Source organism: Gigantopelta aegis, chromosome 15 (genome assembly GCF_016097555.1).
Source record: "Gigantopelta aegis isolate Gae_Host chromosome 15, Gae_host_genome, whole genome shotgun sequence".
NCBI classification, from domain to species: domain Eukaryota; kingdom Metazoa; phylum Mollusca; class Gastropoda; order Neomphalida; family Peltospiridae; genus Gigantopelta; species Gigantopelta aegis.
In genome coordinates, this window is record NC_054713.1 from 12,575,287 (window position 1) to 12,591,825 (window position 16,539).

The following is a 16,539-nucleotide window of genomic DNA, read 5'->3' on the forward strand; positions in this document are numbered from 1 at the left end:
GAACACATATAAAATGTCTAATGAGTACAGATATTAATGGTAATTTAGGTTTGTGATTCTAAATATGAACACATATAAAATGTCTAGTCTGTACAGATATTAATGGTAATTTAGGTTTGTGATTCTAAATATGAAGACATAAAATGTCTAATCAGTACAGATATTAATGGTAATTTAGGTTTGTGATTCTAAATATGAAGACATAAAATGTCTAATCAGTACAGATATTAATGGTAATTTAGGTTTGTGATTCTAAATATGAAGACATAAAATGTCTAATCAGTACAGATATTAATGGTAATTTAGGTTTGTGATTCTAAATATGAACACATATAAAATGTCTAATCAGTACAGATATTAATGGTAATTTAGGTTTGTGATTCTAAATATGAACACATATAAAATGTCTAGTCTGTACAGATATTAATGGTAATTTAGGTTTGTGATTCTAAATATGAAGACATAAAATGTCTAATCAGTACAGATATTAATGGTAATTTAGGTTTGTGATTCTAAATATGAAGACATAAAATGTCTAATCAGTACAGATATTAATGGTAATTTAGGTTTGTGATTCTAAATATGAACACATATAAAATGTCTAATGAGTACAGATATTAATGGTAATTTAGGTTTGTGATTCTAAATATGAACACATATAAAATGTCTAGTCTGTACAGATATTAATGGTAATTTAGGTTTGTGATTCTAAATATGAACACATATAAAATGTCTAGTCTGTACAGATATTAATGGTAATTTAGGTTTGTGATTCTAAATATGAACACATATAAAATGTCTAGTCTGTACAGATATTAATGGTAATTTAGGTTTGTGATTCTAAATATGAAGACATAAAATGTCTAATCAGTACAGATATTAATGGTAATTTAGGTTTGTGATTCTAAATATGAAGACATAAAATGTCTAATCAGTACAGATATTAATGGTAATTTAGGTTTGTGATTCTAAATATGAAGACATAAAATGTCTAATCAGTACAGATATTAATGGTAATTTAGGTTTGTGATTCTAAATATGAACACATATAAAATGTCTAATCAGTACAGATATTAATGGTAATTTAGGTTTGTGATTCTAAATATGAACACATATAAAATGTCTAATGAGTACAGATATTAATGGTAATTTAGGTTTGTGATTCTAAATATGAACACATATAAAATGTCTAATGAGTACAGATATTAATGGTAATTTAGGTTTGTGATTCTAAATATGAACACATATAAAATGTCTAGTCTGTACAGATATTAATGGTAATTTAGGTTTGTGATTCTAAATATGAAGACATAAAATGTCTAATCAGTACAGATATTAATGGTAATTTAGGTTTGTGATTCTAAATATGAAGACATAAAATGTCTAATCAGTACAGATATTAATGGTAATTTAGGTTTGTGATTCTAAATATGAAGACATAAAATGTCTAATCAGTACAGATATTAATGGTAATTTAGGTTTGTGATTCTAAATATGAACACATATAATGTCTAATCTGTACAGATATTAATGGTAATTTAGGTTTGTGAATGATGAAATAAAACAATGATGCAGTAAAAAATACTTTTAATAAACATACACAATAACATATTTCTGAGATCACAAAAATGGTCTATTGATAACATTTTAAAATATATTGCACATTGTTTCTAATAATAAATATTAAATAACAAATTAACTAAACACATACTAAAACATACATGTATATACAAGTGTAAAATAAACAGCTATAAAATCATCCTGACAAAAATGAGAGGAATGTTTAATAGTACATTAGAATGTTTTGTTAATATCGGTGACAATCAATCTGATTAAAATTAGCTCTACTGGTCTACCAATAGATCTAACAGCAATGCATGAACTCCCATGTCCTGGTGACATTTCATCTATAAATGACAATTTAAATATCGACCAATTACACTTCGCCTTTTATAGCGTTATTCGGGAGCATACAAATTCTAAAAATAGTGGGTGAGACTATTTGTGCAATAGGCGAACTTGTTGAACTAGTTCAACATTGAAAAACAGGGGGAAAAGTGCAGTAATAAACTCTGGATTGTATACTAGTATAAACAGATTTTATGAACATACCATCACAGGTTTTTTTTCCAGTCTTGAAACAAATTGTATATAAAAATTTATATTGAAATTAGTTTCCAGCATACTTCGTAATTCACCCGAATCATTTCGTATACCCTCGGCATAATCCTGAATATTTTCAATCACTGGCATAATTTTGAAAGTAAGGTTTTGATTGGTCGAATGAAAGGTCAACTGGACATGAGCTCCAACGGGGTGCTGTTAGATCCACTTGTAATAGTGAGCTAATTTTAATTAGATTGGGTGACAATTAGACTAGAGCACAAGACAAAACCTGTTGTCACAATTTCACAAAATCAATGCCATTTGAATTTATATAATCTATACAATATTATTTTTTAACAAGCATTCTGAGAGTACTGCTAAAGCAATACATGACCCCTACCAGGCCTCACATATATATCCTAAATTCAAGGGCCATAACTGTATGAAGAATAGATAAATCACCATGAAAGTCAAAACTTGATCTGTAACAGTACTTGATAAGACTATACACAACATTTCAGCTCAACATCTTGAGGCACTGCAAAGATAGACTTGTAAACAGAATAAAGAAAGTTTAAAGTTTAGTTTTGTTAAATGCCATCCAAAGAGCACACTGATTTATTAATCATCGGCTATTGGATGTCAAACATATGGTAATTTTGACAGTCATTGAGAGGAAACCTGCTACATTTTTCGATTAGTAGCAAGGGATCTTTTATATGCACCATCCCACAGACAGGATAGTACATACCACAGCCTTTGATATACCAGTCATGGTGCACTGGCTGTGACGAGAAATAGCCCAATGGGTCCACCAAGGGGGATCGATCCCAGAAAAAAATATGTGCATCAAGTGAATGCTTTACCACTGGGCTACGTCCCATCCCCAGAAGAAAGAAGATGAAACATATTGTACTCAAGGAGATTGGACCAGTATGGGACTAAATAAAGAATTTTCATCGTGATAGACATCACATATAACAAAGTAATTAATGCCTCTTGGTACACACAGGTAGAGAGGATGTTCAGGATTTGGGGCAAAATACAACCCCCCCCCCCCCCCACACACACACAATATCCCAACTCCATCCCAGGGCTAGCTCTGGCACTTGCCAAATTCGCCAATTGCCAATTTTGAAAGCAATTGGCGACTTTTATTTTAGTTTCGCGAAATAATTTCATGTAATAATTGACATTTTTTAGAAACTGACAATTTCTACAATTTTTTAAGTTTAATAGACAATTTGGCGAATTGCTTTGCTCACCCAGAGCTAGCCCTGCATCCACTTGTCAATCATACCTGTGCTACATGAAGGATGGAAATGTTTTTATTTAACAACACACTCAACACATTTTATTTACGGTTATATGGCGTCGGACATATGGTTAACGACCACACAGATATTGAGAGAGGAAACCTACTGTTGCCACTTCATGGGCTACTCTTTTCGATTAGCAGCAAAAGATCTTTTATATGCACCATCCCAAAGACAGGATAGTACATACCATGGCCTTTGATATACCAGCTGTGTTGCACTGGCTGGAATGAGAAATAGCCCAAAGGGCCGACCGACGGGGATCGATCCCAGACCAATCACGCATCAAGCGAGTGATGTACCACTGAGCTACGTCCCGCCCTATAGTATTGATGAACAATTTATAGTAACAAAGTTTCTATCACTACTCTGGGATGATAGGTAAACGTAAATTCCATGTCTGACTAAAATTATGGGCCTCATTTCACTAAACATTGTAAGTTTACGTCTGCTACTAGCAGTTATAAAGGTTGTGTGTTTGCCATCAATTTCATGCAGAAAATTACATCATTACGGAAGCTGGAGTATTTTAAAGAAAAAAGAAAATGAAATATGTGTTCTTCTAACTATATTTGTTGAACTATAATAGTAATAAAAATTGTTGTTTAGTCGTAGATTTACATTTACGTGCAAAAGTAGGCTTACAATGTTTTGTGAAATTTGGCCCTGGAGTACAACAATAAGATGACATTTTCACAAAACAACTATCACAAATATAACTTCAGCTACAACAACAAGAGTATTGTATGTGACTATCTCGCTAAAACTAAATACGTTGGGGTCAAATTTAAAACAGTTTGACCCATCAACGACCTTGTAGTTCTGAGCCTCACAGAAAGCCGTTCCATTCGGGTAGTAGTCACCTGAAAGGAGAAAATAAAAATAAAATTAACTTTAATATATACTCTTCAAAAAAAGAAACGCAAAAGGGTACAAATGGGTTATAACTCCGATTTTATGTTTCCTACCGGTTCATGCTTTGTGAATATAAGGTCATTGCATGTCCCAAACACATTCCCATGGTTACATTCGATAAAACGCAGCTACTGTACAATAAAGTTCCAAAATGTGAATATTCGCAAAAACGCAGCCACGTGCAAACCATGTCACCACTGCACGTGCGTTGTCTGCACGTGCAACATGAACACCGACAGTATAAAAGTGCAGGGTGTTCGCTTGCCTGGCCTCTGTATCTGGCCGACAGTTGACAATCCAGGACATGCCACGTCTCAGTGAACCGCAGAGAAACAATGCCATCGGCCGACTAGACGCAGGCGAATCCAGAACGGCCGTTGCCAGGGCATTCCATGTGTCCCCAAGCACCATCTCCAGACTGTGGGACCGTTACCCAGCAACATGGATCAACACGTGACCTCCCTAGATCCGGTCGACCACGGGTCACTACCCCCGGGCAGGGACCGCTACATCCGGGTACGCCACCTTCGGGAACGATTGACTACTGCCACCTCCACAGCCGCAGCAATACCAGGTTTGCGCAGGATATCCGACCAGACCGTACGGAACCGCCTACGTGAGGAAGGAATTCGTGCCAGACGTCCAGTTCGAGGTGTCATCTTAACACCACAACACCGTCGACTCCGACTGCAGTGGTGCCAGATTCATCGACAATGGCCTCAACTGCGATGGCGACAGGTGTGGTTCAGTGACGAGTCCCGATTTCTGCTCAGACGTCATGATGGAAGATGTCGCGTGTATAGGCGTCGTGGTGAACGTTATGCGGCAAACTGCGTGCAGGAAGTGGACAGATTCGGCGGGGGTAGTGTCATGGTGTGGGCAGCCATCTCACACACTGGCAGAACTGACCTGGTCCACGTGCAGGGCAACCTGAATGCACAGGGCTACATGACCAGATCCTCCGGCCACACATCGTTCCAGTTATGGCCAACGCCAATGCAGTGTTCCAACATGACAACGCCAGGCCTCACACAGCACGTCTCACAACGGCTTTCCTACAGAACAACAACATTAATGTCCTTCCTTGGCCATCGATATCACCGGATTTGAACCCAATTGAGCAATCTATGGGACGAGTTGGACCGACGCCTCCGACAGCGACAACCACAGTCCCAGACCCTGCCTGAGCTGGCAGCAGCCTTGCAGGCCGAGTGGGCCACCATCCCCCGGGACGTCATCCGTACTCTGGTTGCTTCAATGGGCAGGCGGTGCCAGGCAGTTGTCAACACACGCGGAGGCCACACCCGGTATTGACTCCAGATAACCTTGACCTTGGTGGTGTGTCCTATCACTTACTCACAATGGACTAGAGTGAATTGTGAACAATCCTGCAACATTTGGTAATTATCGGACTCACCATTCAATAATTAAATCAATTCTCCAAATGTTACGACAATGTGGTTTTGCGTTTCTTCTTTTGAAGAGTATATATATCTATATATGAAGAGTTCAGGCGCAAAACGCGATATAAACCATTTTCTTTCTAGTTAATGCCATTATTGTATGTCAGTAAGAGCTAATCGTGGGCCCGCTGATTTTCCGCAAAACGAGATTGATCCTTATGAAATTGTATTGGGTAAAATCCTTTTTTTTTTTTTTTTTATCAAAACGCGATATACGCCAATTAAAAAAATCACTTTTACTGAAAATGAAAAATGGATATATCGCGTTTTGCACCTAAACACTTCATATACTTGTGATCGACAGATTAACTTACCTGTTGTTGAGATGGCCTCTGATTAACGGCAGTGTATTGCAAGTAAAACATTAGGAGTTTAGGTTTATTCAACTTAATTATGTCATTCTTAAATCTTGTAGTAGGGCATTGTGATTGACATTACACACGTTGACTGGTGATTACAGTCGGCGTACCACAATGACACAGTGAGCACAAACAAAATGGGATTACTAGGCGATTTATTTCAGCTTTTTTTCTCTCAATTTTGATAGACTTGCTCAGTACCTTAGTGACATTAATTTACCACAAAATGTTTATTTTTTAAATTTAGTTATTTTCATGTGCAATTAACCGATATTTAGTCTGTAGTCCGTGCTATTAACCAGTTGTTTTATACTGTTAAAAGGACAAATGGTTCCGTGTTGGGTGAAAATAATCAATTAACTGAATTATGCTATAAGCCGATATGCAAATAAGTGGAGTTGACTGTATATATATATATATATATATATATATATTATATGATTATTGCTAGTAACTGTATTTATAAAAATTCCACTGGGCATGAGATCAGAAATTATCACAATATCAGTAGCCATGGTTAAATATTCAGTAGTTCTAGATACTTAACAAATAACAATAATTTTATTTGGAAACCACTACCCATTATACTGTTAAAAGGACAAATGGTTCCGTGTTGGGTGAAAATAATCAATTAACTGAATTATGCTATAAGCCGATATGCAAATAAGTGGAGTTGACTGTATATATATATATATATTATATGATTATTGCTAGTAACTGTATTTATAAAAATTCCACTGGGCATGAGATCAGAAATTATCACAATATCAGTAGCCATGGTTAAATATTCAGTAGTTCTAGATACTTAACAAATAACAATAATTTTATTTCGAAACCACTACCCATTATACTGTTAAAAGGACAAATGGTTCCGTGTTGGGTGAAAATAATCAATTAACTGAATTATGCTATAAGCCGATATGCAAATAAGTGGAGTTGACTGTATATATATATATATATTATATGATTATTGCTAGTAACTGTATTTATAAAAATTCCACTGGGCATGAGATCAGAAATTATCACAATATCAGTAGCCATGGTTAAATATTCAGTAGTTCTAGATACTTAACAAATAACAATAATTTTATTTGGAAACCACTACCCATTATACTGTTAAAAGGACAAATGGTTCCGTGTTGGGTGAAAATAATCAATTAACTGAATTATGCTATAAGCCGATATGCAAATAAGTGGAGTTGACTGTATATATATATATATATTATATGATTATTGCTAGTAACTGTATTTATAAAAATTCCACTGGGCATGAGATCAGAAATTATCACAATATCAGTAGCCATGGTTAAATATTCAGTAGTTCTAGATACTTAACAAATAACAATAATTTTATTTCGAAACCACTACCCATTATACTGTTAAAAGGACAAATGGTTCCGTGTTGGGTGAAAATAATCAATTAACTGAATTATGCTATAAGCCGATATGCAAATAAGTGGAGTTTATTTGGAAACCACTACCCACCAACCCACAGGGATCTCACTGACCCTCGAAAAGTGTCTTTTGAAACATGGAACTTGGACAGGACTCTTATTTTTTTTAGTTTTAACTTAAAATCCTATTATGGGACTCCCCAAATTTCACAAGAAAGCTCAAATGACCCCCAATGGAGAGAGTCCAGTGAGAACCCTGCACATATTTTAAAATACAAAACGTTTGGTTTTAAGTATGATTCTACATTTGTAATAATAACAGTACAAAGTACAAACAAAACCCCTGGGTATCAAATTTGTTTTAAGCACTATTAGTATTACAGACAGAGAACATTTTGTTCAGTATCAGGTCGTAATTCACTACACAAGTTTTAGAGATCACTACACAATTTTAAAAAACCAGTAGTGTTGCTAATCAATTTTCAATTGACTAAAGATTTCGCTACCGTAATCAAGCTTTTGAAAACAAAATGTTCCCTGATAAATAGCATGCCATATTTTTTTTGTACATGTATGTAATACTGTTTACTTGTGCACATACATTAAATATAAATGCCCAATAAATTAATATTTCGTGTACAGCTGTTATGCCAGGTTGAAACCCTGAATAGAATGAATGCTCTGATAAAACTAACTGTAAATTATACTGTGCACAGTGCCAATAAATGGTAAGTGCATGTATATGTGCATATATGAAGAATACTTACTTAATACAAGAGCTATTCTAACTGGTAATGAAATATATCTGGCAAATTCAACTCTACTATGCAAGTGGTTTTTTCTCAAATATTACATACATGTAGTTTAAACCGCGTATATATATATATATATATATATACACACAGTCAGACCTCGTTACAACGACCATGTTCGTCCCTGGGTCACTTTGTCGTTATAGAAATTGCCGGTGTATCGAATTGTCATGAGTTATCTCCATTGCCAAAAGAACGTAACAAAAAATACTAATTAATATTAACTGATGACTGAATAGCATTTAAATAATTAATGCATTGCAATTATTAGTAAAAACAACAAATGCACGTACATGCATTAAATATGGTTTTAAAAAACATCATTAAATATATATTAAACAAGGCGCATTCACCGTCAGTCTACCGGCCTCGGTGGCGTCGTGGTAGGCCATCGGTCTACAGGCTGGTAGGTACTGGGTTCGGATCCCAGTCGAGGCATGGGATTTTTAATCCAGATACCGACTCCAAACCTTGAGTGAGTGCTCTGCAAGGCTCAATGGCTAGGTGTAAACCACTTGCACCGACCAGTGATCCATAACTAGTTCAACAAAGACCATGGTTTGTGCTATCCTGCCTGTGGGAAGCGCAAATGAAAGATTCCTTGCTGCTAATCGGAAGAGTAGCCCATATAGTGGCGACAGCGGGTTTCCTCTCAAAATCTGTGTGGTCCTTAACCATGTCTGACACCATATAACCGTAAATAAAATGTGTTGAGTGCGTCGTTAAATAAAACATTTCTTTCTTTCTTTCACCGTCAGTCTAATCAAGGCATCTACAATTGGTACCTGTTTCGTTTACAAAATATCATGAAAATAGAAGATTTTATTGTTCGAATGTTAATTCTGTTAACTAAAGGTTTATTTGCAAAAGCAATACATGTCGACAGATTTCGCAGACATCGGTATCTTGGACAGCAAGTGACACAGTCGGCTCACTGTGAGATCAAGGATTCTAAGTGGCTGTGCATGTACTGCCAACGTGCTTCGGTATCTGTGATTATGTAATGTTGTTGTAAAGAGGTGTTTTCAGACGTCGGATGCATGTTTGTTCCTAATTTGCTCTGTCTGTGTCGGAAGGTGTAAATTCCGGTGTAATGAACAGAATAACACTGATGTCCGTTTGTTCCCGACAATTTGTGGTCGGATGATGCAAATGTCGTAGTAATGAGGTCTGACTGTATATATATATATATATATATATATATATATATATATATATATATATATATATATATATATTATATATATACACACACACGAAGAATACATGTACTTACATAAACAGGGCTCAGAATGGCAGTCTGCGAAACCAGTCATTTCATTTCAACTTATTTTCGTGCTTATATCCAATTAAGATTCAAGCACGCTGTCCTGGACACACCTCAGCTATCTGAGCTGTCTGTCCAGGACAGTGGGTTAGTTGTTAGTTGTTTGTGAGAGAGTAGAGGGTGTAGAGGTGTTACACCTACTCATTGAGTCATTAAAACTTGCTCTGGGTGGGAGCCCAAACCCTGTACCTACCAGCCTTATGTTCGATTGCTTAACCACGACACCACTGAGGCCAGTCAAAAAGCAGTCAATTGTTAGATGTAGCACTAGCAGGTGACATGGAAATTCACCTGCTAAAACCACTATAAGAAGTTAGAATTGATTTTTCAAAAGACTGAGGCATGTTGATTATCATAATCTCATCTGTTACTTAACTTACAAGTCTGTTATACGTTATAGTGTTTTTCGTAGCTTGTTTTAGCATGGTGCGGCACCATGCCTCAATAGTCTAGCACCATCTTGCCTTAATCAGCACCATCATGCTACCCTGAGATTAAACAAACCTTTTTCAGTAATTAATTCTAAAACTGCCTTTACAAAACACTTGTATTATAAAATATGCCTGGTATATACTGTGCAATTCATTTATTAAAGCAAGCACATTAATTACATTTATTTTAATTTCAATAAAAAAAAATTGTCTTTAATAAAAAAAAAGTGCCCTGAAAATTGTGAAAATACCCTGAAAGTGTTTAATCTACCATGCCTTGCCAAATTTCTAAGGAAAGCACTATATGTTAATTCTCTAATGCTTCTAAGATGACCCATATTTTCAGCAGGATGTAACTTTTCTTAGCAGAACACACATGTATTTCTTTTGGCCCGCTATGTTAAAAAACAAAAACACCAGGCCATATTTCACGATTCAAGCCCTGATGAAGAATCTTGTATATGAAATACAATGTACTTACTTAAGCTTTCTCCATTATACGAAGCAGTTTTACATTCCTCATATAGAGCCTCACAGAAGTCCAAACAAACTGAGAGTTTCCTGGAAGTAAAATGGGAATGCACATTTGAACAATGTCAGCTACATGTACAGGGATTTTATAATTTTTATAAAAGCCATTAGCCATGGGATCAGTGATTTAAAAAATGTACTAGCCACGATTAAAAATTCACTAGCCCTACTTTACTAAACAATAGTAATAATCAGATATGTTATCTAAAGAGAGAGATAGAGCTTAAAAACACTAACATTGGGGGATTGGAGTGGGGGCACAATATACATATTTACAAAATAGACTTACCACGTAACTGCAACATCTGAGCAAAAAAATTCACTAGCCGTCCGGCATGGCAACAGTAGTTATTTAGTAGCCCAACAATGAATATCACTAGCCATGGGAGTGGGGCTACCATAATCTAGAAGCCCCGTCAGGCATGGCAATAGTAGTTATTTAGTAGCCCAACACTGAATATCACTAGCCATTTTGTATTTTGTGTTCAACATAATATTATTGATCAGACCTCACTGAAAAAGAAGTTGATGGGAGTGATTAATTGGGTTCCTAATTTAGTTGATGGGGAGCTAATTTAAGATGTTACCAAACTGAGCATTAATATTCAATCATTTTGAAGCGTTTAAAAAAAAAAAATGTACATGCTAAAGGGAGCTAACAATTATTCTCCTTGAACTAGTCTCTGGGGAGTGATGAGTGCCAGTGACAGCTTCCCTTAACAACAAGATCTGTATCATGACATATTATTTCAACACTTAATTCAAAGACAGAGATATCTGCTGATATCCCTCAGGATACTAATTCCAAAAAGCAACAATGTATCTTTTATATATAATATATATATATAATACACACACACACACACACACAGAGAGAGAGAGAGAGAGAGAGAGAGAGAGAGAGAGAGAGAGAGAGAGAGAGAGAGAGAGAGAGAGAGAGAGAGAGAGAGAGAGAGAGAGAGAGAGAGAGAGAGAGAGAGAGAGAGAGAGAGAGAGAGAGAGAGAGGGGGGGGGGGGGGGGGGGGGGTGGATGATTATTACCAGAGTGTTTTTCGGTATCATTAATATCATATATTAGGAATAAAAATTGCATTATGCGAGCCTCTGGTATTGACGATACTAAAATACATGAGGGTAATAATCTCTTTATCATATAAGCTCAAGCTTAATACAACATGTTTTGGTAAACTGTACACACAACTTTAATTCCAGTCCGCCATTACTAGATATTCAAATGACGTAAGAATATGTGGCGCAGTGTATTTTTTAATGGAAATGACGTCAAACTCGAATGACGTCATTTTGGATGTCCTTACATAAAAATAAAGTTATGCCTAACGTTTTCTGTTTTCTGAACGCTGGACAGCTTTCAGTGTCAATTGCCATTGAAATGTTTTTATTTGATGACTATGAATGCATACGCCAATCATGGAGTGTCACCCAAGTACGTTTGCTTAAATGTCAATAAACCTAGTGCCGAGACCTCGACTAATTTACATCTAATTTGCAAAGTTATCAAATTCTTAAAGTATGTGATCTGAAAAATATCACATACCATGATTGCACTGAAAATGTAACATATTATATAATAAATATATATATACAGTGGACTCTGCCTAAACCGGATTCTGTGTAATCTGGATCTCTGCATAAACCGGTCCATTTCTAAAGCCCCATCCAGCTACCGTTTATCTCTTAGGTATAAATCACATGCATTTACATCATATATTTTAATTTTTAAAAATATTTGCAATCTCAGGTGGTATGCAGCTGCGTACCTGTGCATACGGAAGCTAGGCCCCTGCAGGGGGTTGGTTTGGTGCTGTGAAATTTTGGAATATCCCGTAGGATTAATGCCAAAGGGAAAAAAGATGCACAATTTGAGAGAAGGAAATTTGGTGCAGTTTTGGTCAGTCCACTGAATTGGATAGCTAGATATGTTATGATAGGGGGTAGCTAGATATGTTTTGGAACTTAAGTTTGCAGAGAGTAGCTCAAAACCACTGAAAAAAAAGAAGACTTACTCTTTATACCAGTGGTGCTGATCAGGACTGCAGAAGTAACACATGAGGTAGTTCATGTGGTTTTTACATGAAGTTGTCGACTTGTACAGTGGGTACATCTTGGAGAAAACAGACGTGACCTCAGTGCGCTTACAGCATGCCGATGGAGCATACCAGGAACAGTTCACAAGACCGGACTGGACTGTCGGAAGACGGTAGTCATCTAAACAACAAAGAAAGATAAGGAATATCTATACAGGTTTAGTTACATTTTGTGTGCAAGCCCGCAGAAATGATATCTGGGTTGGGGGGCATAATCTGTAGGGCGCGGGGCAAATTCATGTGATCTGGACCAAATGAACTTATTGACAGAAGTGTAAAAACTGTAAAACAACAAGTTGGCAGATTTTTAAAAGTATGTTTTCAGCATTTATCGAGTACTTAAACCAATAAAAATTAGCCTGAGTACTCTGATGTTAAGTCAGTTAAAGGGACATTCCTGAGTGCTGCCATTTTTAAGATGTTATCGACTAACAGATACTTTTTAATGATTGTAATTACATATCAAATATATTTTCCGGCATAACATGTTAGTGGCTGTATATTAAAAGTGTTTCTGATCGTTCTAATATTTGTACTAGCGTAAATTTCATTTTATTTCCTAAATTATTTATTTGAAGACAATATCCAGTTTGCGCTTCTTTATAAATATTAAGACGACCAGAAACACACTGAATATACAGACACTGATATTCTAAACAAGAAAATGTATTTAATATGTAAGTTTAATTGTAGAAATATTTTATTAGTCGGAAACATTTTACAATGCAGCAAACTCAGGAATGTCCCTTTAAGCATGTCTAACTGTGAGAGTACTCGAGCTAAACATAATTTAAAATATATATATTTAAAATATGGTCAGGGCTTCAAGATTATGGTAGTGCCACTCCCATGGCTAGTGATATTCAATGTTTAGCTAGTAAATAACTACTACTGCCATGCACGACGACTAGTGAATTTTTTAGGTCAAATGTTGAAATGAAGTCTATTTTGTAAATATCCTTCCCCCACCTCCCATCAATGTCAGTGATTTTAAGTCCTGCCCCCACCTCCCACCAATGTAGGTGACAAATCTGATTATTACTATTATTAATAAAATGTATTAACTTAAAGTAAAGTAGTGCTAGTGAATTTTTAATCGTGGCTAGTAATTTGTTTAAATCACTGATCGCATGACTAGTGTATTAAAAATAATAATTCTAGAAGCCCTCATGGTACGGTAATACTAATTAGGAAAATACATAAAACTGGAGTATGATAAATTATTAATTTCAGCAATTTAAAAAAATAATTATCGTTTGCCTGTAGATTTGTTGGTTATTGCTTTCTTTTTGAACCACTGCTTGACATCATCTATTACACGTGTAATTCATGACTCGTGGATGTGTTAGGTATCACGGTAATTGATGATCCACGAGAACGCCATTACGGTTACGGAACATCAAATTGGCTGAATCGCCAAACACTTACAAAAATATGAGCATTTGTTTCCAGTTTCGATCACTACATTATTATCAGCGAACAATCTCGTGATAGAGTATAATAAAAATGCTATAAACTGTGGGAACAATGCCATAACTACAAGGAACTCCGAACAAATGACATAAATTTATATTCATAATTTTTCATCGATTCCATTTTGGTTTGTATAAAACTTGATAATACTAGTATTCACAATCTGGAATATGAACAATTTAAAAATGAAAGAATCTATTCTATTTGTAAGCATACAATGATATTTTGCCAAAACATTAATGTGGTTTGCAGTGAAAAACAGCTAAATTCATATTATTGAATTTAGAAATATATACAAAGACAGATTTAAAAAAGAGTATTTCGTTTCGTCCTTTAAATAAGAGCATTCATATTTGTAGTTAGTAGTCTCGATAAAAAAAAAACCCACTGGTGTTTGATGTAGTATTAGGACTAGACATCGGACTGAAGCGTACGCTATTTATAAAACACGGAATTTGACTCAAAATATAAATATTTTCATTACGAAAACAAATACAGTATATAAAAGACCCCACAATGTTGGTGATATTATCAAATTATAGTGAGATATCCCTCTATCTCTGTCTGTCTGTCTCTGCCTCTGTCTGTCTCTGTCTGTCTGTTCGTCTCTCTCTCTCTGTGTGTGTGTCTCTCTCTCTCACACACACACACACACACATTCATAAATACATGTATACACACACACACACACACACACACACACACACACACACACACACACACACACGCGTGGTGCAGGGGTGTAACATTCTCTTTGAGAATGGCCAATACAGCACAAATTGCAATTTTGAATAAAAGTGAGTATCTATCTGTGATATTTGTGTTTTTGCACGGTTCTTTACACTGTATTTTTGTTTAAATCTTGAATTTTTATATTGATGTTGATCATCACCTTATTTGTTTACATTACCATAGTCTGACGCCCAATAGCCGATGTATTTTTCGTGCTGGGGTGTCGTTAAACATTAATTCCTTCCTTCCTTCCTTCCTTCCTTCATTCATTCATTGTACACACACACACACACACGCACGCACTCACGCACACACACACGCACACACATATGCAAAGGATCACTCGCATACAATACAATAACTTTATTTCCATGTTCATATATGAATAATAAAAACATAGTCTGGTTGAGCAACAAAAATAAAGTACATAAAATGTTAATCGCTAACAATAAAAAACTAAACTAAAACTGTATCTAATAAAGTACATGTAGTGTAACAGATTCTATTGTCTTTTGTCTGATCTTCGATACTCAGTAAATTAAAATAAATATTATTAAATGGCAGGGGGTCTGGTTAGCAGAGTAGTTCGTGCTCAATCTAATAAAAATTAGCTCCACTATTACATGTGGTGAGACCAGTAGAGCTAATTTTAATCAGATTGAGTTCGTGCTGTGTCCAAATCTGAGCAGAGTTGTGCTACTGTAATGAGTTGTGTTTTAGGGCAGTTGATGATATAACATAAATGCAGAAGACTGTAATTTCGGGACATCTGATTTTCAAAATTGGTATTATTTTAGTAATCAGCAGGGTATATAGTTATAATTATCGAACATTATAGATTTGCCATTTAGCGTACGGTAAATTATTATGGCTAGGCAACTTTGAAATTGCCTCATGCCCAGCTTTATCCAAACTAGTCTCAGTGACGCTGTGGTTAAGCCATCGAATTTGAAGCTATAATAGGTACTCAGTTCTAATCCCGATTCCGACAACGACCTAGGCCCAATTTTAATAACTCGAGATCAGATGGTATAGGTCTAAGGCGTGCCCGAGTACTCTGACGGTAAGAGAGCTAGACGTACAATCTAATTAAAATTAGCTCCACTGGTTAATTACCATGACCTGTGGATCTAACAGCACCCCGTTGGAGCTCATGTCCAGTTGACCTTTCATTCGACCAATCAAAACCTTACTTGCAAAATCATGCCAGTGATTTGAAAAGAATTTGAAAACATTCGGGATTATGCCGAGGGTATACAAAATGATTCGGGTGGATTACGAAGTATGCCGGAAACTAATTTCAATATAAAATTTTACATAAAATTCGTTTCAAGACGAAAAAAAAATCCCGTGATGGTATAGCCATAAAATCTGTTTATACTAGTATACAATCCAGAGTTTATTACTGCTCTTTCCCCCTGTTTTTTAATGTTGAAATAGACCAAGAAGTTCGCCTATTGCATAAATAGTCTCCCCCGATATTTTTAGAATTTGTATGCTCCCGAATAACGCTATAAAAGGCGAAGTGTTATTAGTCGATATAAAAATTGTTATTTATAGATGAAATGTGACCTG

General features: G+C 35.7%; 1 protein-coding gene across 1 annotated transcript; it reads right to left on the minus strand.

The window, feature by feature from the left end:
- Positions 1-3,751: 3,751 nt before the first annotated feature.
- On the minus strand, positions 3,752-14,360 carry LOC121390689. The gene is made up of 4 exons (XM_041522569.1): positions 14,188-14,360; positions 12,679-12,880; positions 10,605-10,684; positions 3,752-4,285 (listed from the first exon to the last, which is right to left on the minus strand). The coding sequence occupies exons 1-4, from the start codon at positions 14,291-14,293 to the stop codon at positions 4,116-4,118; spliced, it is 558 nt and encodes a 185-aa protein (XP_041378503.1). The 5' UTR covers positions 14,294-14,360; the 3' UTR covers positions 3,752-4,115.
- Between the last annotated feature and the right edge of the window lie 2,179 nt (positions 14,361-16,539).

Coding starts and splice junctions, on each gene's coding strand:
- LOC121390689 (XM_041522569.1), bottom strand. CDS start 14,293: ATGGCATTGTTCCCACAGTTTATAGCATTTTTATTATACTCTATCACG. Junction 12,881..14,187: donor AAACAAATGCTCATATTTTT/GTAAGTGTTTGG, acceptor TTTGTTGTTTAG/ATGACTACCGTCTTCCGACA. Junction 4,286..10,604: donor GTATAATGGAGAAAGCTTAA/GTAAGTACATTG, acceptor TTCTCCTTTCAG/GTGACTACTACCCGAATGGA.